Source organism: Rosa rugosa, chromosome 5 (genome assembly GCF_958449725.1).
Source record: "Rosa rugosa chromosome 5, drRosRugo1.1, whole genome shotgun sequence".
NCBI lineage: Eukaryota > Viridiplantae > Streptophyta > Magnoliopsida > Rosales > Rosaceae > Rosa > Rosa rugosa.
In genome coordinates, this window is record NC_084824.1 from 33087218 (window position 1) to 33109132 (window position 21915).

Consider the following 21915-nt stretch of genomic DNA (forward strand, 5'->3'; position numbering starts at 1 on the left):
AAACACATTGGTATTTAACAACCAGTCAACACCTGTGTGGCAGAAGAAAAGGTCTTTATATCTGAATATGTATCATTTGAATTGCAATGTGCTATTCCTGTATCTTAAGACTATGTAAAGTAAAAGGACCTTCTGTGGAAGCTACAGTCATAGTTCTAGAATACAGAATACAAGGTTTGTCTGTTAAAAAACTGAATGGCTTATCAAGAACACTGAGGAAAAAGTGCTATGGCTCCCTCTCCCTCAATGCACCGAATAAGTCACAGACAATATTACTAGTTAATATATATATAAAATTCAACTAGCTTTATTCATTTTAAACAACAAGATTCATAGGGAGAAGGTCTGTAGCTTGTTGTTTGATAGTCAAAGTAACAATAGGCCAACAATTTTGCAACGAGATATTTATTCACACATGTAGACAACATCCATCACAATTATAAAACAAGTTTCATAATATACTAAAGGATGAAAGCTATCTAAAAGTGCAATTCCGATACAAAATTATCAACAATCTGTTCATGAAGAAGTTTTGAAAATTTACCCGAGCAAAACTTCAATCCTGACTGCATAGAAACACAAGGCGGAAGCAATCCTTCTATGCAGTCCCTTTAGCGAGCCTTTCTGACCACAAAACAAGAAGCAAAATTGCTTCTTACACCCAGAATCGAAGAACCCCAAATTGGGATTACGATGAACTGAAGACGCATACTCGGCGAGGAACAGAAAATACCCGTTATGAGACAACGGTCAATTAACGTCCTGATATTGTGAATATATCTAATGGGCCGAGTATGGGTCTTAAGTTGTTGTGTTGGATCAGAAACTGGAGGCAGGCCTTCGACCTACTTGCTCGATATAATCTGTAGCTCCTTTAATTAATTAAATTTTTTTTTTATTAATAAAACGTTTTAAATTTACTAAACTTCTAGCATGCATGATTTCCGAAGTGGTTTATACAATTGTGATCGTGGCTCTGATACCACATGTAGTCTTAAACTGAAGGATTACTCAACTAAAGACAATCACATATATATAAACACATTAGCTTAAGGCATGCCAGAACAAGTTTGAAAGACAGAAGACATACTTGAAGCTGAGAATGAATTGAGTGCCATGATGAACTGGTCCGGTCTTCTGCAACTGCTCTAGATTCAAGTCTTCTCTTTATGGGGCTGAGATCTTAATACTTGTGTGTAGAGAGTGCAGGGACCTGAACCTATATATAGAGGATGATATCAGGAACTTCCCATAACAGTTTTCCTAAATCAATTAGGTCCTCTACATATAAATCCTGTATCAATATACATTACTTGATTACAAGCACATTAAGTTTCCCAATACAATATGGATTTCAGATACAAATTCCTTATTGTTCCAGGGATAGAATCATCTATGCAATCCCGGTTATTTCATTCAACAGTAATCATATACAATTGTTAAAGTCATAATGTGATTAATGTAAGTCCAACTCTTACACAATACACCCCCTAAATATAGATGCAGAGATTATAAAATTGTGCATTTATTTTTAGAGGTCAGATTCATTTGTCTCTTACAATCCCTTAAAAACAGTCACTTAAGTTAGGCAAGCACATGGTGTTGGGCTCTACGCTTCCATTTGTAATGGTAGAGATGAAGGCAAAAACATTAGACGATACGAGTTTTTATCGTCGGGAAAAAACAAACGAGGCCCAGGAGAAAATCTGTTATTTACAAACAAAACGAAAGCTCTTGTCCAACTTCCAAGCACGCGACTCAAACCCGACAGGCGAACCTCAATTCCCTAGAACAGCCAGAATTAATTAATTGTCTTTGTTGGGGATTGCAACTACAGATTCTGTTCAACGTAACATATGATGGAATGATCGATGAGAATGTCCATATCCCGATTAGGCCTATACTGTTTGTTTCTGCACGTCTTCATCCTTGGGATCTCGGCTATCAGGTGATCATCATCTTTTCCCTCCTTATCTTGTGTTTAATGGGTTTGAATCTTGGGCACCCCACATTTTCCCTTGTCTTGGACTTGGACGATTCCCTCTTTGAATTTGCAGGAAGGATGTGGGCTTTCTTCAGAAGCAGTTTTGCAGAAATACAGTCCAAGGAAGATACTTACTGTCTGATGATAATGGTCAGCACCCTCCTTCCCTCACTAAGCTTCTGCTTCTGCTTCTGTTGTTTCTTTTCCTGCTCTTTGTTTTGCATGTCATATCTTGTGACACACAGTTCCCTTTGGTTGTGGTTGCATAATGAGGAATGGAGTACCGATAGTTTGGTTAATGAGAAGTTCCTCTAGCTGTTACTTCAGTGTCAGTCGTCATTCCCTTGGAAACATAACTTGTACATTTTTCATTGTAGGCCATGTCTGTGACGCACTGTCAGTAAATCCTCAGTCTCGCTGCTGCCCTGAAAAAGGAGACAAGTTCTCTTGTCAGTGAGTTCTTTTAACTTTGTAGGCTCTCAACTTTTTTATCTTACAATTCAGAAAACTTATAACATTTGTGCCCCGCTTTTGTTTGCAGTGGTTGCAATGTTGTCTCAGAGTGCTGTAGTTCTTATGAGTATTGCGTTTCGTGTTGTCAAGATCCTTCAAGGGTAACTCTTGAATTGTTTGAATTTTGTTTTCAACCTCGCGGTTCTTTTTTCTATATTTTATTTTTAACATTTAATTTGTGTTGTTCTGCTCTTTTTTGGTTTTACTCTTCTAATCTGCAAGTTTTTGGGATTTGTTTTTTGTCCAGATAATAAAGGAACAAGTACTGGAAGTGAAGATTGCCAAGCCAGCTTCTGCAGGTAAAGAAATAAATTTTCGTTAATGGTTCTGTATCTCTTACCATAGAGGAGTAGTCTTCTGCATTTACTTCTATATGTGATGTGGGACTGCGGGAGTAGTGCTCAATTCAAAAATTCATAAAATCTAGATTTTAGTTGACCTGGCTCGAAGACTCTGACCACTTGTATGCATTGGTAAGTGGGGCTCAACCACTATTTTGGCAAGTAAATTAGAGGTCCTGATTTGACCATTTGTTTCCTTTATGCATTGAATGGAATGAGTTTTGGTGAAACCCTTAGTTCTGCCCTGTATAGAAGCAATTGAGAATTCCATTGAACTCTTAGACTATATTTTTCATTTCCGGAGTTTTAGCCCCAATACATATAGTATATGTTTTTTTTTTCGGATAATTTATTCAAAATGTTCTTTTGTCAGGGAAATATTCCAGTGTTTTTGATTTCTGTTCTGGAAGGTGCCGGCATAATTCTGAGAGTGTGGTAAGTAATACATTAATAATGCAAGCGTATAATCGTTATTTATTGTTTGGATATGGCTTTTGCTTTCGGTTTTCTCAATTCATGGAATATAAATTTATTTTTATTTTTTTTAATAATTATCCTGACAAAAATTTCACAAATCATTTATTCAAATTTTTTAGGAGTAATCTAGTTATTAGTTAGTTTTGACTTCTGAGTAAACTGCAGTCATTTCTCAAGTACTTAGAGTCATGGCCTTGGATGTTAGTTTAAGTTCTGGTCTTTTAGTTAAATACTTGAAACTTATATGATAAAGATGTTGATATGCCCAAAAATAATGAATAAGCTTGGTTATGCATGAACTGTTGATCATAGGGATATTGTCAGAGAAAGTTGCTAAAGATATGATTGTGCTTCTCTGATGCATTAAATAGATGTCAATATCATAGCTGAGCATTTTCTGGTGGTCTGCTGGCTTTATAGAGCTATTTGTACATCTTTCTTACTAATTTAATTTTTTGGAATTTAGTTGATCAATGGAAAGTCTGATTCTCTTATCCATTTCAGATTCTGAACAGTTATATTTAGTCACGATGCAGGAAATTCAGTGCTTTAATGTAATTTGTGACCAATCACTTTTCTTAAACTTCAGGAGCTTAATGCTTTATTCGTTTATGCTGTCATATTCAGAAAAGATAGGGAGAACCACATCATTATGTGCAAGGTCGTATGGGGAGAGTGTTGCTCATGTTTTCTGCATTGTGAAGTTGGTTAGGGAGGTTGGGTGAATTGGGTAAGATCAACAGGGAGGATTTCTGTGTTAAGCAAAGTTTCTCTAGGGTTGCGGTGTGTCAGCTATATGTTGGAGATCTGGATGGAAAGACAAAGAGGAGGCGTTGGGAGAGAGTTAGGTTTCTCCCAAAGAGGGGGCATTGGGAGAGAGTTAGGTTTCTCCCAAAGACAAAGATGGAAAGACAAAGAAGATTATAGTGGTGAGAGTGAGGTAAGAGTGTTGGGAGAGAGTTAGGTTTCGGGCATCTTTATGACCCTTTGTTCCTGTGGAATTCAAAGACTATTCTCTGTCTTCTATTGTTTTAGAGTGAAAGCATTTGTGGTTTAGGGAGTTCTGCGTTGATTAGGCTGGTTTGGCGGCAGTTGTCCTTTTTTGTTTCTTGTTCTCTCTGCATTTTAGTACAATGAATTTTTCCATATTTGCGTAGTTTAGTTTGAATTGTCTGTGGAAGAAGGGTCACAATCTTATTGCGATATGCCTGATACTATTTCTTATGCTGTGATGCTGTTTAAATAAGCTTGAACCTTTCAGGTTCACGAAAATGCTTACCGTAGTGATTTCCATCACTGTTTTTCTCTGCCTTCAAATTCTTCAGGTAAGATCCAGCTTAGAATTAGATAGTATTGGTAATTTGCATCGTAGACACATATGAAACTATAGTTTGATGAGGACCAGCTCATGTTGGAAAGCTTATGGCTTCTTTTCTTTTAGTTTATAATAATCTTTATATATAATTCTCGTCTCTACCAATTTCTACTATAGGAGGAATTTAATTCTTTTGTTTTCTTTTATCTGCTAGAGATGATAAGCTCATGCTTGAAATTATGATATTGCTTGTACAGTTCCCATCTAAAATTTTTAGATGTTTTGGATATGCTTAATTTTCCTCCTCACTGCAATAGTAGAGAAATTTGTTCTTAATTTGGTGATGGATATGTGTCGGTGTCCAACACCGGACTTATCGCCAATCTGAAGTGTCAGTGCTTCAGATCTGAGAACTTAGTAGATCTGTTATCACTGGTATCCAATTTTTCTCAACTGCCCATGGGGTATTGGACAACTTTTTAGTAAAATGCCTCTGTACTACTATATGTCTGTCTTTCCAGCATTAATCTCTAGGTTCTGTTTTTTTTTTTTTTCGGTGTTATGAGAGATCCTATATAATATGGCAGAGTGATTATGCTAATGTTAGTGCCATATGAAATGTTAAGAACAAATACATGTATAGACTGACACTACTTAGGTAGAAGGCCTCTCATTTTAATCTGGACTTGAAGTATTGGACCGTCATTGTTGCTATGCATGATGTTTCTTTTTCACCCCTCTTGCTAAGCTTCTCGTTTCAATTTCATTGATGATTTATTGATTAAATGAATACCTATCTTCTGACTGGGTGCTGTATACAGACAGCTAGTTTAAATGCTTTAACTTTGTGAAAAACAACAAAGACTGATTTGCTGGAGAGATATCTTGCTCTATTGATCAGTATAACATATATACGAGAATACAGCTTGATTCTAGGATACAAAAAAGGTAAACTATTCTAGCCCTATTAAGGCCTAATAACATAGAATCAATGTGATGAATCAGAGTAAATGTGTTAAATGTTGACAGTTTATACTAAGCTAATTTTGCTCTACTTTCCAACACTCCCCCTCAAGTTGGAGAGTGGATATCCTGCACACCCAACTTGCGAATCATAAGCTCGAAGTCCTCCTTGCCAAGAGCTTTAGTTAGAACATCAGCCAGTTGATTTCCAGAACTCACAAACCGTGTCTCCACTGAACCATCTTGGATTTTATCCCTAATATAGTGACAATCCATTTCTATATGCCTTGTACGTTCATGAAACACTGGATTTGCTGCTATATGTAAAGCAGCCTTGTTGTCACAATAGAGCAATGCCGTTTCCTGGTGTAAAATCCCCAAGTCTTGAAGCAAATAACATAACCAAGTCAATTCACAGCACGCTCCTGTCATAGCACGATACTCTGCTTCAGCTGAAGAAAGAGAGACTGTTTTCTGACGTTTCGACCTCCATGAAATTAAAGAAGGCCCTAGGAACACACAATACCCTGTAGTAGACCTTCTTGTAAGTGGACATCCTGCCCAATCTGAATCACAAAAAGCTCGCAGCCGAAGATCACTATTTGAGGAAAAGAACAAGCCTTGACCAGGAGCTGACTTGAGGTAGCGTACCACTCGCAAAGCTGTCTCCCAATGAGCTTTTCGAGGCTGATGCATAAACCTGCTTAATATATGAACAGGATATGTAATATCTGGCCTTGACACTGTGAGATAAATCAATCTTCCAACCAAACGCCTATACTTCTCTGGATCTTTGAGTAACTCAGTCTTATCTGACAACTTTAATCCACGTTCCATGGGTGTGTCAACAGGGGCAGCACCCAATAATCCTGCATCTTTTATAATTTCTAACGCATACTTGCGCTGACAAATAAATATCCCTTTCTTAGATGTTGAAACCTCAATGCCAAGAAAATACTTTAAACTGCCAAGATCTTTCAAACGGAATGTTTTATGCAAAAATTTCTTGACATCAGCTATACTCACAGGATCATTGCCAGTAATTAATATGTCATCAACATATATCAATAAGACTGTAAAAGACTTGCCTTGCCTCCTGGTAAAAAGAGAGTAGTCTGCTCTAGATTGCACAAAACCAGCAGACCGAATAACTTCTGAAAATCTAGAAAACCACTGCCTGGAAGCCTGTTTCAGACCATACAAGGATTTATGCAACCGACAAACCAAATGCTCCTCCCCCTGTCTCCGGAGCCCAGGCGGTGGAGACATATAAATTTCTTCATCCAGGTTACCATGGAGAAAGGCATTGTTGACATCGAGTTGAGAAAGGGACCAACCACGAGACGCAGCTAAGGCAAGGAGACAACAGACTGTAACAATTTTAGCAGTAGGAGAGAAGGTTTCCTGATAGTCAACACCTGCCAACTGCGTGAAGCCCTTGGCCACCAACCGGGCCTTGTATCGTTCAATGGAACCATCAGACTTGTGTTTGACTTTATAAACCCATCGACAACCAATTGGGGACTTCCCGGGGGGCAGCGTGCTGAGGGTCCATGTACCGTTGGCCTGCAAGGCCTCCAACTCTGCTCTCATGGCATCCCGCCATTCGGGGACAGCAGCCGCCTCAGAATAGGAATTGGGTTCATGAACGGCACTGAGCTGAGCAACAAAAGAGGAGTAGGCAGGAGTGTAACGATGATAAGAGACATAATTTGCCAATGGATACCGCGTACCTTTGGAAGGACCTGGCGGGAAGGAGGGTGATTGGTAAGTGCAAGCATTGGAGTGAGGCTTGGAGAAGTCGATATCGGCGAACCGAGCAGGCGGCGCAGTGGAGCGGGTGGAGCGACGGAGAGGCGGTGGGTCGGAAAGAGCTTCGGGTGGAGGTGAGGGAGGAGGAGACGGAGAAGATGGTGGGGATGGTGACCACCCCGGCACCGGGGACGACAGAGGGGTAGGAAGAGGGAAGGACGACGGAGGAGGGACGAGCGGTGGTGGAGCAGGCGGCTTGGGTCGACGGGAATACTGGCGAAGGGTGACGGGGGGCCGGACTGGTGGAGGCGGAGGTGGTGGTGGCGGTAGCTGACAAGATCGTGGGTCTGGGATTGGCTGAGAAGGTCGCGTGTCTGGGGATGGCCGAGAAGAAGAAACAGTCGTGGGAGGCATCTGGGAGTCAAAAGTTGAGTCAAAAAAGGAGGGAGAGAAAAGTGGAACGGGGCCTGGGTCATAGGCCAACGGGGCAGAAGGAAGAGTGGGCTGATTGGAGGCATAAGGAAACACAGTTTCATGAAATCTAACATCTCGACTCGTAAAAATTTTCTTAGTCGATAAGTTAAACAATTTGAAGGCTTTTTGACCGACCGGGTAACCAATGAAAATGGAAGGAATGGCTCGGGTGTCAAATTTATGAGTAGGGTGCACATTAGTTGCATAAGCTAAGCAACCAAAAACTCGAAGATGAGAAAAAGAAGGTGGTTTTGAGTAAAGAAGTTCAAATGGAGTTTTGTAAGAAAGGATGGGCGAGGGCAAGCGATTGATAATATAGACGGCTGTGAGGACACACTCCCCCCAGAATTGTGGAGGGAGGTGAGCTTGAAATTTTAAAGCACGAGCCACCTGTAGAATATGACGATGCTTGCGCTCCACAACCCCATTTTGTTGAGGCGTGTAAACACAAGAATGTTGGAAAACAACGCCATTATCTTGAAAAAAAGAGCGAAGTGAAATAAATTCACTACCATTGTCGCTTCGGAAAGTTGTAATGCGAGAGTCAAATTGAGTGAGAATGTGAGCAAAAAAACGCTTCAAAAGAGGTTGTGTTTCATCTTTGTGCCGCATTAAGAAAACCCAAGTAAATCGGGTGAAGTCATCCACAATAGTAAGGAAATAAAAAGCACCAGAAAGAGAAGGGTGTCGATAACGACCCCAAATATCACAATGAATTATTTCAAATGGTCTTGTAGAAGAAAGAGAACTAGAACTGAATGGTAATCGACTCTGCTTAGCCAAGGGACAGACATGGCAAGTATTATTTGGCTGAATGGAAAAATGCAAGAAATGCTTGGCTATGTGACTTAAACATGGAGAGGAGACATGACCCAAGCGATTATGCCAAAGATTGGTAGAGGAAATGGCAAGGTTGCAAGAGGATCTGGAAGAAGTGGTAATGGAAGGCCTGGTTTGTTCCGTCGCTAGTGCCACCAAATAGTATAGGCCATCACGTTGTTTACCCAAACCAATCGTCCTCTTCGTAGCCAGATCCTGCAAAATGCACCAATAAGGGAAAAACGTCACTGAACAATTCAGACCTCTTGTCAGACAACTTACGGACATTAAATCAACTTTGAATTTGGGCACAGATAACACATCATGTAGATAATATACGGTATTCAAAGGCAAAGACCCTTTTGCAACAATGTTCACTTTGTCTCCGTTAGGTAACAAAACAGGTGGTAAAGAGCAATTGTTATTCGTATGCAATAATTGAGATGACGAAGTGATATGATCCGTTGCCCCGCTATCGATAATCCAGTTGCGGGAAGCAACTTTAGACAAACCTAGCTTGGTGATCGCATTTGCTTTGGAGCTAGAGCCTTCATTTTGTTTGTTAAGGACTGACAGAAACTGCTTGAATTGGGCTTCAGATAATGAAACAACTGGGCCTCCTTCATCCTTGTCTAACGCCTCAGAGACCTGATTAGCTGAAGGAACACCTCTGGAATTTGAACCGTTTTGCTTGGCCTTAGGATGACCCGGTGGATATCCAATTAATTGATAACATGTTTGCACCCAATGACCGACATCTCCACAATAAGAACATTGAGGTCGGCCTCTACCTGAACCACGTCGTCGATCACCATCAAAACGACGGCCTTCTGGTGCGCGATCTGGGCGAAAATTTGGACGGAAATCCGGGCGGTCTTGTGCTCGATCTGGGCGATAAGTTGGGCGGAAATCCGGCTGCTGATTGGGGCGATCGGATCTCTCGAATCGTCCTCCTCTAGCTAGGATCGGATTGGGCTTGATGTTCCTCACTGCCATAGCGGCGCTGGAACTGGATTCGGTTGAGGGATGAGAGTCGCTGATGAGCCGCTGCTTCTCTTCTTGTGTGACAGCGGCGTATGCTTGGCGGACAGTTGGAAGAGGATTCATGAGGAGGATTTGCCCGCGAGTTGCACTGTAAGTCTCATTCAAACCCATCAAGAATTGCATCAATTTCTGTTGATCTGCCTGTGCTCCATATGCTGTGTCTGAATATGTGGCCAATTCATCCCATAAGCCTTTCAATCTTGTGTAGTATGTAGAGACAGAGAGTTGTTCTTGTCGTAGGCTAGCAATTTCTCGCTGTATCTCAAAGATGCGAGGCGCATTGCATTGAGAAAATCGCTCACGGAGGTCTTCCCAAACCTCATGAGCAGTAGAATAATAGATAACACTGTCTGCAATTTCTGGGTTGACAGTATTAACAATCCAGGAGTGCACCATGTCATTACACCGCGACCATGTCGCATAGCCTTCCGGATCCGCTTCTTCTGAGGGAGCCTTGATTGAACCGTTCACAAAACCGAGCTTGTTCTTGGAGTTTAAGGCCAAAGTCATAGCCCTTTTCCAACCAGAATAATTATCTCCATTCAAAGGTTTAGAGACTAGGACTAGCCCTGGATGATCTGAATGATGGGTGTAATAAGGATTAGAAAGGTCTGATTTTGACATTTCGGATATAGGAGGATTGGAGGAATCGGCATGTGATTTGCCGTCGTCTTTACCCATGTTGGTTGGGTCGGTGAGAGACTAGAGAGCAAGCTACACGAGAAGATAGAGTGCAGCAGGGAAGAAGAAGAGTCAGGATCTAGTCCTGCTCTGATACCATGTAAAACAACAAAGACTGATTTGCTGGAGAGATGTCTTGCTCTATTGATCAGTATAACATATATACGAGAATACAGCTTGATTCTAGGATACAAAAAAGGTAAACTATTCTAGCCCTATTAAGGCCTAATAACATAGAATCAATGTGATGAATCAGAGTAAATGTGTTAAATGTTGACAGTTTATACTAAGCTAATTTTGCTCTACTTTCCAACACTTTGTTCTTTCTAAACATATCCCAACAGCTGTGAATTATACGTTTTTAGAAGCCAGACTGAATGGCATTAATGTTCTTGTTGGAAGGTGAGATTCAAATTTATATCTATATTTTTTTATATCTATTTAAGTATGAACTTATCCATGCAAAAGTTTTCAAACTGTGCTGACTCGCAAGAGTTTCTTATGGTGTATCTGACAGGCAAGGTGAATCCTGCGACTTGGTTTGCAAGTCAAAGGGACAGTCATGTGTTCCAAATAAGCTTTTGGTACTTAATCAGTGTGACATGTAAGTTGAGCAGTTTTTCTTTCATATACCTTTTATTCAATATTCCTGTATTTTGCTACTGGCATTGTGGCTGGTTGAGTATGCCTCTAGATTTGCGGGCCATGTGCAAAACCAGAAACTCTCTTATGTACAAGAGCATATCATGCCTGTTTCAGAATATGGAAATGCTTTATCTGTATTAAAAATCGGGTACTATGACTATTGGAGTATGTAAAGACGTTTGTGGGGAAGAGTCCAAACCTTTTTGTCTTTTTGAGTTGGGTTTTGTTAGATACTTCTTAGAGAAAGAAAAAGAAAAAAGGGGGTTTTGTCAGATATTTTAATCATTACATTTATTATTTCTCAGTACTATTTGTTAGTACTTTACTTCGTTTTATTGAACTAGGCTGCTATATATATATATATATATATATATATATATAATTATTATATATATATATATATATATTTTTTTTTTTTAATAGTCAAGCACTCATGAGTTCAAATTCTGCCAAATCTCAGTAATTAAATTCCAAGAATTTTGAGTTTCTTTTTTGATGGGAGCAAATCAGCATCAATTACTGTTTCAAAACTCCTGTCAATAGTTCAGTTACATGTGTCCTCTTTGAAGCGCATGTGTAAAGTTTCCCACAATGTACTTTCTACTTGATGCCCTTGGTTATTACCATGTAGCCCACTTGTGCATTGCTCTTGAGTACTAGTCTGTCAGCCCTACAAGTGATAACACTACTACCTGATTTACGATAACTCAATTCAATAACCAGTTGAGCCCACTCTGTGCTGCTGCAAACTGCAAATTCTGCACCTAGTCATGGCTAGTGTTGTCTGTTGCATCATTTTTGGTTCCATTCCACCGAATTGTTGCATAAATTCAGTTAGAAGCTGCTGAAAATGATGCAAAATTTCAGTGATTTGTTGCAGATCGTTGTTGGAATCAAACCAAACCTGTCCACATTTTTGGTGCTGGCAGTGTTTGTATTTCTGATGTTTATTTCCATGTCACCACGCTTAGACAAATTTGATTTTAGATGGACACCTTCTTCTGATGAAAATCCATTTTTAAGGAAATGAGTTACTTGTTCAATATATGCAGTTGATAGTATCTTTGTTTTGTTCTTTTTGATAATCTTTTGAGCAGTATCCAGAGATATATGAGCTGCAAGGGAACTTGCCTGGCCAGTATTGGATCAGATCAACCTGCCGAAGTTGTCGATGACGCTCCTGAACATTTGGTATGCTTGACTTATGGCATTAAAGTTTATAAAGCGGGATTGTTTTTCATCATATAGTTTAAATTAGCATTTTATCCTACTATTAATAATCAAACAAAGACCCTGCCTTAAGACAATTTGCTTTCTTTATGCAAGGGAAGTCACTCACATCATCACTACTGCATCTGCATTTTTGGGCTAATATTTACGTGTCAGTTTAGAAGTTTATATAGGCAATGTTACCAAATGCATCTCTTGCACTACAATTATTCTGTACTAGTGTTTGAGCACCCTATGCATAGGATCTTACTCAATACCTGTAGTTTGATGGTGGTATCCTATACTTTCTGAGTTCTTCCTCTCTATACCACTATAATTCAATGGTTATCTAACGCTTTGTTGTTCTTGCATACGTATGCAGCTACTTAGCTGCCAAATAGGGTTTGTGCACATCAAAGGCCTAAAGTATTATGAATGCAAGTCAATAACCTATCATTTTAACTGAGAGATGATAGTTTTAACCCTTAATTTAAATATGAAATTGTCAATCACCATATGACATGTCCACTGTATCATGATTTGCTGATGAATAATTTGTGTTCTTTGGACATTTACTGCCTTAAAGTATATGACATGCTAGCTGCTCTTGGGCTCCTATGTGTCCCGTACCTACTTGTTAATAGTTCAGTATCTGTCTGACATTGATGGTTTTGTTTATATAATAACTTTGTGGTGAGGCCATACTTGCCTATTTTGCGAGCTACGAAATATTTAGTATAGTCCCATTCACTGCTGTATGGCTTCGCTAGAGTCTTTTTTCTGATCATTTAACTCGAGATACAATTAGATCTAGGGCCATCATATGATGGAAGTTGGGATTTACTTTTGTTCAGAAAAGCAAGCAATAAGCCAAATTGATTTTGTGACACTTATTCTTGCTCTTTCTGAATTTGTATGACCCTGACAGCATTGTATCTCTTTTGACTTTCAGAATCCTGGAGCATGCTTGTATACCCAAACACAATCCATGCTTTCTTGTTATGGTTCACATCAGCATACAAGGAGACTTTGCCCTTGTGCATAGATCATTATCAGTAAGTTGGAATTCTATTTATGTTTGTATAATCTTAAGTCAGTTGGGCGTTCAAATTACATGAATCCTCATAATTTTCCATACCAGATGTGCCTAAATTGAGGGAGTTCTGCAGGGTCTAAAGCACCCTCAGATTTCATCGGAGTTATTTAGAATGAATATTTGTTTTGAATCGACTGCTTTTTCTTTCTTAATTCTTCTAAAGTATTCTTCAAACTCTAAAAACTGGCAATCAAAGATTACTTTTTGCAAAAATGGATTTTTTTTGGAGTAATATCTTTGTGTGCCAGCAGCTGCGGTAATACAGAGGATGCAGAACTACGATCTTTGGCTCTGGAACTGAATCATTTCCTTGTATCCGAAAAAAATTTATTTGCTGAGAAGGAAATAAAGATATAAAATTCCTACCAAAATAACTCGAAGTCTGATAACTATAAAACAAACTTTTTACTGGAGGAGGCACTATTTGAGAACAATTAGCCGATCTGGATTTGAGAATTATTATAGATTATTCTGGACGTTCCTAAAATGGGTACTATCCGGTCGGGTGAATTCAATATTTCAATAAGCATTCAATGAAAGCATATGGTTACCTGGTTGGTTAAATGCTATATGGCATGCTCAATTATCTCTTAACCTAGCTATGTTAGGATCTTTAACCATTCACCACATGTAGGTGCGCCAATAAATCCGTGAGAAATTATTTGTAAAATGGCCCCATTGAGCCCGCCTGATTCTTTCTGAATAAATGTGCAAATCAGTTTTGTTTTCTGCTTTTGCCAGTTTATTCAAAGATATCTTTTGACAGTTGCCCCCAGTTTGCCTTACATGGAGACTATAAGATATGGAACTCTTTCCATTACCATTTCCTTGTCGTGGTTATATTCTGTCCAAGACCCCACGTTGTCTACACATAACTGCAGTGTAGCAGATCATTCTTGTTGTTGGTTACAATAGGATGCTCTTATCTATTTGTATGGTGTTTATCTTTTATTTTCTTTATGGGATCATTGATTAATTTGTTTCCAACTAAATTCTGTCAACTTCAATGAAATATATTCTTTGTTTCAGAGAACATCCAGGAAAAGCAAAGCAGGTATCCAGCCTAGCTAACTCTTAATATGTTTGCAGGAATTTCCACCGATGTCCCAGGCATGAGCTATGATGATGTATCTTTGTTGCCTCATTTCTCCAAATTGGCATTCCGTTGTGTGGTTTGATGCATTATATGTACTGCAGTTGCTAGATTATTGCTCATTGTAAGTTCTACTGTCATGGCATCGGAGGATGAGGGCATATCAGCTTGTCATTCTGTTCCTACATGGCTTCAAGCTCTCCGTCATGGATCACATTCGTGCATGTTCTATGGAAATGTATAAAATTTAGTTGAACATTGTGCAGATAAAGCAGTCATTGGGAAACAATTTCACTGCTAGATTGAAATCCACTTTAACCGATTATGAAACTTCTTTTCAGACCATAGTTGAGGCTAGAATGGGTGAATCAGGCGATACTAGGAAGTTTAAGGGTTCATACTTCAGACCACAATTATGCGTTGCATAATCAAAATGCATAGGCTGCTTAGTTATTTTTCATCAAGTTTTAAAGATTTTGTGTGGACACCTATGTTAACAATTACATATATTAAAGAGAAGATTTGAGGGAAATACGCCTAGTCCCCTGCGTCTAATCCCAGCAACAATAAAGCTCTGGTGAAGCACATTCTCAGACATCATATTTTATGTGTTAGGAGCTTCAGGATTGCATACTGATCTGGGAACAATCGGTTAGATGCGGAGTTCTCACTAAGAACAGTTTTTTTTTTTTTTTTTTTTTAACTTTTTGTTTGTTTTGCTTTAGTTTAATCAAACACAATTTATTCTCAATATGATGCGCTTGACTTAATCCTCAGTCAAGTGTTGTATTTATATGCCTCTTGTCCTGCTGGTAGCAATCAAATGAGAATAGTTTTTAATCTATTTATGGGAGGAATTTTTCAGCTTAATGAAGTATGCCATAAGCTCTTCCAGTGAACCATAGTAGATAACCTGAATGCCGGTGAGTTGCAACCAGAAATTTAGACTCCATTACTTTAACCATTAAACATTACAACTCTATGATCATCAATTTCTTGAATGTAATAAAGCATCAAACATAGCCCCTAAAATACACTACAACTGTAACTTTTGTGGCTGTGGTACTGTAACTTCTGCAGCCGTGGTTAAGCACGAGCCTGATTAAGATCATAGTCACCACTAATTTTCGTGATCATCAATTGTCAGTCAAACTACTCAAAAGTGGAATTCGATCTCATTGTGTACTCTGCTACGAGTTGGGCAAAAGATGATGACTTGTTTTCTAGCAATCTTGCAGGAGAATCACATTCCTCAATCAGCCCTGAAACAAAATCAAGGATACATTTCACATAAAAAGTGAGAGTCAATGGTAATACTAGGAAGGTGAAAGGATTGATTATTGGCAATACTAACCATGACTTAGAAGTAGAACCATGTCACTGTCAAGAACAGAAGTTATTCGATGCGCAATAGTAATGACAGTACAGTCTGAAAAGTGGTGCCGAAGGGTCTGCTGAATCAAATTATCTGTAGCAGTATCAACAGATGCAGTAGCTTCATCAAGCACCAGGACTTTACTTTTCTTGAGGAGCACACGGCCCAGGCAAACCAGCTGCCTCTGACCCATACTCCAGTTCTCTCCATTTTCACTCACTGCAGCAACCATATGAACATGAACAAAAGCATTTCTATTATATAAGTTTCGGAATTGAATGCATCATATATTGCCACTATGTTGGACTACAGCCATAGAACTAACCTGCAGAATCAAGCTTCCCTTGTTTCTTCCTAACTTCATCTCCAAGTTGGCATTTATCCAGAGCCTAAAACAATTAACAATATTTTACATACCAGTGCAACGAGGTACCAATTTAGAGCTGCAAATCTGACAATGAACAATATTTAAAAAGAAGCTGCCTATCATCCTCAGGGTAAAATGAACTAACCTCCCAAATTTGTTCATCTGTATACTCTTCAAGTGGGTCCAGATTGCTTCTTACAGTTCCTTCAAACATGGTTGGGTCCTGAGGGATAATGCTTAGCCTAGACCGCAGATCATGCAATCCAATAGAAGAGATATTGATGCCATCTATCAAAATCCGGCCAGCAGCAGGATCGACAATTCGGAAAAGAGTTTGTATGAGAGTTGACTTTCCACTGCCAGTTCTCCCCACAATCCCAGTTTTCATTCCTCCAGGGAAGGAACATGTGAGACCCCGCAACACAAGTGGCATGTGTGGAGCATACCGCACCTAGGTACATGAACATGGCATAAGATTCATACATGAACGACTCCATATTTATTTTCAAAAATATGGCCTGAATCTAATAAACAAGAACATTAAGTACCTGAAGATCATGCATATCAACTTTTCCTTGTGATGGCCAGGAATGATCAGGTCTTTTAGAATCTATTACCAGAGGAGGTTCACTTGGTATACTAGTAGTATACTGTAGTATTCTCTCCACAGATATTATCTTGTTCTCCATATTGCAAAGGTTCCATATAACCCAAGCTTGTAACGTGTTTAGGTTAAGTCCATATGTGACGGCTAAGCCCGCAATGCCTTCATGGTAAAAGGACCCAAAACAAATAAGAAGTGGGAGGGAGAATGACTAGATGTTTATAGTGTTGTATTTCAAACTGAAAATGGATAAGATTCCAGATGGGTATCACTTGCCTGGATCTATCACTCCTTCTGGAACAGAGATCAAGAAAATTAAACAGAATGCAAATGTAATGGATGACAACACATCCAAGCGAAAGCATAGCCATTCCATTGCAGCAGCTGTGTAGAACTTTGGCCGACCATATCCATCCATCAGTTTCATGTTGGTATCTCGAAATCTAGATTCTTGATCGAAGCTCCTAATAGTAGTTGACCCTGAAATTGTTTCTGCAAAATGTTGTATCACAGGAGCTTTGCATACTCCAACCAATCTTGCTAGTTCTCGTGCTGAAGGTATGTAATATTGCTGCAGGAATATAAGTTTGTGAGGGTTTGTTTTCACAAATAACACTATATCTTGCAGGTTGTTGCAGTTAAATTGGATTTTGAAGGATGAAAATTGAAAACCCTTTTCAGTCACTTTAGTAGCTCTTATGGACTTAAGGCGGGCCTGAACTGAGAATAAGTGAGCATGTACAAGCCATGAACAATGATAATGCAAACGCATAGCAAAACAGATTGTGACAAGCCAGAATTAGTGACATTATTTGTTTCAAAATAGATTTCATGTGACATATGGATCAGCAAACACATAAAATAACAGAATTCTGACAAAGTCAGAAGGATTACCTGATACCAAACACAGGCTGTAATCACAGGTATAAATATGATGAAAACCTGCCATGCCACCTGAGACATCACTGCAATAATTCCTAAAAGCTGTATCATTGAGAAGGCAAAGGCCCCAATTTGATTTGAAATGTTCGTGTCCACTGTATTTTGGTCTGTAGAAGCCTGCAAGAAAATTATAACAGTCAGTATACTACATCAGAAGGGCTGGGGTTCAAAAAGAGAGTAGACTACATAAAGTTCATTAGATCCTCTTTTCATCACCCGATCAAGCAATATATTAAATATGTTTTGCTTACTCTGTTTAAGATTCGTCCACTTGGAGTGGCATCGAAGAATGACATGGGAGCACGGAATATGCACAAGTGCATTTTATTGAAGAGTATAGTGGCTGTCTTGTACCCAGCTGTTGAGAGAAGCAGAGATCTGAAAAGGATACAAAAAGAACTTCCAACAGCCAAAGCCACATAGACAATTATAAGCACAGAGCTTGTAACAGTTGGTTTCACGTCTGCTGACACAGGAGTTGCCCAAACCATCCAGTAATTGCTTCCAATTTGAAAGAGTTGAAAGAGAATCTGTGCAAGTAATATAAAAGGCACGAGAGCTCCTCCATATGCTGTGGTAATGTATTTCCAGTACACTGAAAACCCAACCTTACCTTTCTCTCTCTCTTCTTCTTGAACAAGCTGCCCCTTTGGCACGCCTAAATCATCTATTTTACTATCTTGAACATCTCTGTTGTCTACTTTTTGGACAGCTCCAGTAGTACTAGCCGAATTGTTATCTTTTTTGCTGATGCTTATTATTTCAACTGGCCCTACCCCAACAGAATCAAGCGCAGACAAAGCTTCATTGTGTGCTCCCACAAGATCCATAAAATCAGTTCCTGAATTAAGAATGTCATTGAACTTTCCAGCTTGAGTGATCTTTCCGTCTTTCATGACCTAATAACAAGGAATAAGTTTGAGTAGACAGAAACCAAACAGAGGAAAACACATCTTATCAGTTGAAATCATAAGAAAAACACTACAAAATTTCTCACCAAGACAATATCAGCAGCAGGTAAGAACTCCACTTGATGAGTGACATAGATTACTGTTTTGGAACTCAAGAGGCCCATCAAGCATTCCTGCAATGCAAGTAGGAAGTAAGGTTTTTATTATGAAGTTTCAACTTGTCCAAATTTTGAAAAGAAGCATTTAAATTGAGTTGCATAAGTCCGTAGTGCAATGGAGTGAATAATTTTGAAGGCTCAATTTAGATTGAAATGTAGTGGCCCCAGAATAGAGAAATGAAATACCTTGAAAAGGTGAGATCCTGTATGAGCATCAACAGCACTAAAAGGATCATCAAACAGATAGATATCAGCATCTTGGTACAAAGCTCGTGCAATTTGTATTCTTTGCTTCTGACCTCCACTTAAATTGATTCCCCTTTCCCCTATAACCGTCTGATCACCAAATGATAGAATTTCCAGGTCCTTCTTCAACGAACATGCTTCAAGAACCCTCTCGTACCTTTCTCTGTCCATCTCTTTACCAAACAATATGTTTTGTTCTATCTTACCACTCTGTATCCATGGTGACTGAGAAACATAGGCCTTTGTCCCACACAACGTAAGAGTCCCAGATATCTTGGGAACTTCTCCCAGAATACAAGAAAGTAAGCTTGATTTGCCTGAGCCAACAGTACCACAAACAGCAACCTTCATACCATGGCTAACTTTAAGATTTATATCCTTCAATGTAGGGTTAGGCGAAGATAATTCCCAAGAGAAATTTGCATCTAATATTTCAATTGCAGTATCAGAACTACCTCTAGGAAGGTTCTCTATAACATCAGGCTTCAACTCATCAAGAGAAAGGAACGATGCAATTCTATCAAGGGATACCTTTGTCTGTGCTATCATTGAAATTGTGTCTGGAAGATTGTAGATGGGCTCTTGAAGAATTCTGAACGTTGCAAGTGCAGATAAGATCTTCCCTGATTCCAGTGGGATGCCCAAAAGCATGCAAGTAAGAAAAGTGACCACAGACACAAATGTGGGGGCACCCCAGAAGACAAATGTGGTCATGGCCGATGTATAAACAAACTTTCGTAACCATCCTGTCTCAGTCTTCCTGAGGTCAATAATCTTAGACAAAAACTTCATCTCCCATGCCTGCAGCTTGAGAATCCGCATGTTCCTTAAAATCTCCGATGTTGCGTTCATCCTTCTGTCCTTTGACTCCATTAATTTGTCCTGAAACTTCTCTTGCAATTTCCCCAAAGGAACATTTGCCAACATAACAACTATTGTTGCAACTAAAGTTGCAATTACAGCAAGGCCAAGATTTTTATACAAAATTAAGAGGGCTAAAACAACTTGTAGGACGATCATCCATGGGTCATGCATGTACCAAGTGAAGTCACCAACCCTCTCAGCATCAACAGTCATAAAATTGATAATCTCACCACTAGTGTGGCACTGCTTGGACTGGCAAGACAGGGTCAAACCCTTATTATAGATCATGGTAACCAGTACAGCTCTTACTCTTACTCCTATCTGCTGCAACCTAAAGAACCAGTGCCTCCGAGAGAGGCACTGAACGAGCTTCGCCACCAAAAAGGCAGAAACGAAAGCATAGCCCTCGTATTCAAACTCACGCCGCCCATAAAGGTATTGCACAAATGTGTTGATTAGATATGGGCCAACATAAGAAGCCATTGTTTTAAGAAGCACAAAGAAAGCTGTCAAAAGAATCTCTCTCCAGGCCGAGAAGATTAATGCCTTCACCAGATGAAGCGTGGTCACTCTGCTAAGAGCACCACAGTCCGACTCGAGCTTATTTCTAAAAACTGGAAAGGACCCAACTACACTATCCCCCTTGTCTAGTTCAGGAACATCTTCAAGGTCTAATGTTTTCTTATTACCCAACGCGATTACAGGACCCATCCAAGAAAAGGTGAGGATGCTGAAAATCCCAGCATTTGAAAAAGGGATTTTCACAGTTGCATCATCCCCTTTGGACTTATTTGATTCTGCAGTGTTACCTACACTAGAATCTCTACTACCATTCAAAAGGGGTTCCTCAAGAAGGGTATCTCTACCCTCTTTCGACCCAATAAACCCCACATATATAAAGAACAGAGCAGAGACAAGGAAGGCAGCATCAGAAACTAGAGATTGAACGGGTAAGGCAACGTGTTTTTGGTAAAGAACAATGTCTACGACAAGGCAATAGCAAGATAAAGAAAAGTAAAAACCCCACCAAACTCTGAGTAAGAATGGAAACTTTGGTTCATCACAACTAGAGAAGTGGGTATGCAAGTAAACAAAAACTGCACCCCAACTAAGTGTTCTAATTGCTAAATCAAAAAGGGTCACTAGCTTTTCTTCAGACCAGACATGTTTATACCAGGAGAAGTAGTTGAATAAACAAAAGCCAACACTAATAGCAGAAACAGCAAGACAACATATTAGAGTGTGCCTGTAGTACAGAGTTGTCCTATTCCTAGACCCCTCTTTTGGGGCCCCTCCCACATCACCCACCTTGAATTTCCTCCGCAACCAAGAGACAAGCAACACAAATAACAGAAGGAGATGTAATGATCCAGAAAACCCACGAATGAAAATGGGTTTAAGAAGGAAATCGGTACCTGGAGACATGAAGGACGAGTGGTGCGAGAGTAGGCGCATTGAGGAATGAAAAAGCTCCATGGTTTATGGAGCTTTTTTCTCCCAGAATTTCAGAAAGGGGCGTAGGCTGCGTTTTGTATTAAAAAGGAAGGATTGGTGGTGGCTTATTTATAAGTGAAGTGAGAGATGACTCGATCGAGAGCTAGCTGGGTTTTGGCCAATGAAAGGAGAGTCAAAATTGGCTTTGTTTGCTAGTTTAGTTTTCCTTGGGGGTCGGATAACGTGGTGCGCAAGACTCACATGACGGAGGAAGCTATGACATGAAATTCGTGGAAAACTCCTCTCAAGTCATATATCTCTCCAACCTGGTTCTGTGGTTTTTGACCAAAAGAAAAAAAAAAAAAAAGTTAAAAGTATATTTTAGCTAGTGTTAAATATGTATTTGTTGAATTTGGGCTGGGGTATTTCTGCCATAGGCTCACCTATGTTTTTTAGTTTATCTAATTACAATAATTTCATTGTATTAGGAAGCTATGCATTTCTATTCACTCTATGTACCTCTAGCGCCTCTGGAGTAGTACCAAAAGAGGTTTCTTGCTATGTCTACGAATTTCATTGTCTATTGAGTGGGTCTATGGATATGTATC

The 21915-nt window shown here is 39.4% G+C and overlaps 2 protein-coding genes across 2 annotated transcripts; one reads left to right on the forward strand and one right to left on the reverse strand.

Annotated features, from left to right (window-relative positions):
• The first annotated feature begins 1670 nt into the window (after nucleotides 1-1670).
• On the forward strand, nucleotides 1671-14937 carry LOC133709061 (uncharacterized). Its single transcript, XM_062134661.1, has 12 exons — nucleotides 1671-1948; nucleotides 2058-2134; nucleotides 2362-2437; nucleotides 2526-2598; nucleotides 2745-2796; nucleotides 3212-3273; nucleotides 4577-4640; nucleotides 10708-10765; nucleotides 10881-10967; nucleotides 12106-12199; nucleotides 13170-13272; nucleotides 14403-14937. Exons 1-11 carry the CDS (start codon nucleotides 1872-1874, stop codon nucleotides 13260-13262), a joined length of 813 nt encoding a protein of 270 aa, XP_061990645.1. The 5' UTR covers nucleotides 1671-1871; the 3' UTR covers nucleotides 13263-13272; nucleotides 14403-14937.
• Nucleotides 14938-15334: 397 nt separating this feature from the next.
• LOC133709058 (ABC transporter C family member 3-like) lies at nucleotides 15335-21428 on the reverse strand. The gene is made up of 10 exons (XM_062134660.1): nucleotides 18950-21428; nucleotides 18692-18778; nucleotides 17946-18593; nucleotides 17647-17811; nucleotides 17029-17323; nucleotides 16697-16914; nucleotides 16294-16599; nucleotides 16107-16170; nucleotides 15761-16000; nucleotides 15335-15668 (listed from the first exon to the last, which is right to left on the reverse strand). Exons 1-10 carry the CDS (start codon nucleotides 21347-21349, stop codon nucleotides 15559-15561), a joined length of 4533 nt encoding a protein of 1510 aa, XP_061990644.1. The 5' UTR covers nucleotides 21350-21428; the 3' UTR covers nucleotides 15335-15558.
• Nucleotides 21429-21915: the final 487 nt, after the last annotated feature.

Excerpts from the sequence above, each read along its gene's own strand:
- LOC133709058 (XM_062134660.1), bottom strand. The coding sequence starts at position 21,349 with ATGGAGCTTTTTCATTCCTCAATGCGCCTACTCTCGCACCACTCGTCC. Across the intron at positions 18,594-18,691 it reads CTGCTGCTGATATTGTCTTG|GTCATGAAAGACGGAAAGAT; the intron begins GTGAGAAATTTT and ends CCTTGTTATTAG. Across the intron at positions 16,915-17,028 it reads AGAAGGAGTGATAGATCCAG|GCATTGCGGGCTTAGCCGTC; the intron begins GCAAGTGATACC and ends TTTACCATGAAG.
- LOC133709061 (XM_062134661.1), top strand. The coding sequence starts at position 1,872 with ATGAGAATGTCCATATCCCGATTAGGCCTATACTGTTTGTTTCTGCAC. Across the intron at positions 10,766-10,880 it reads ATTAATGTTCTTGTTGGAAG|GCAAGGTGAATCCTGCGACT; the intron begins GTGAGATTCAAA and ends TGTATCTGACAG. Across the intron at positions 10,968-12,105 it reads GTACTTAATCAGTGTGACAT|TATCCAGAGATATATGAGCT; the intron begins GTAAGTTGAGCA and ends TCTTTTGAGCAG.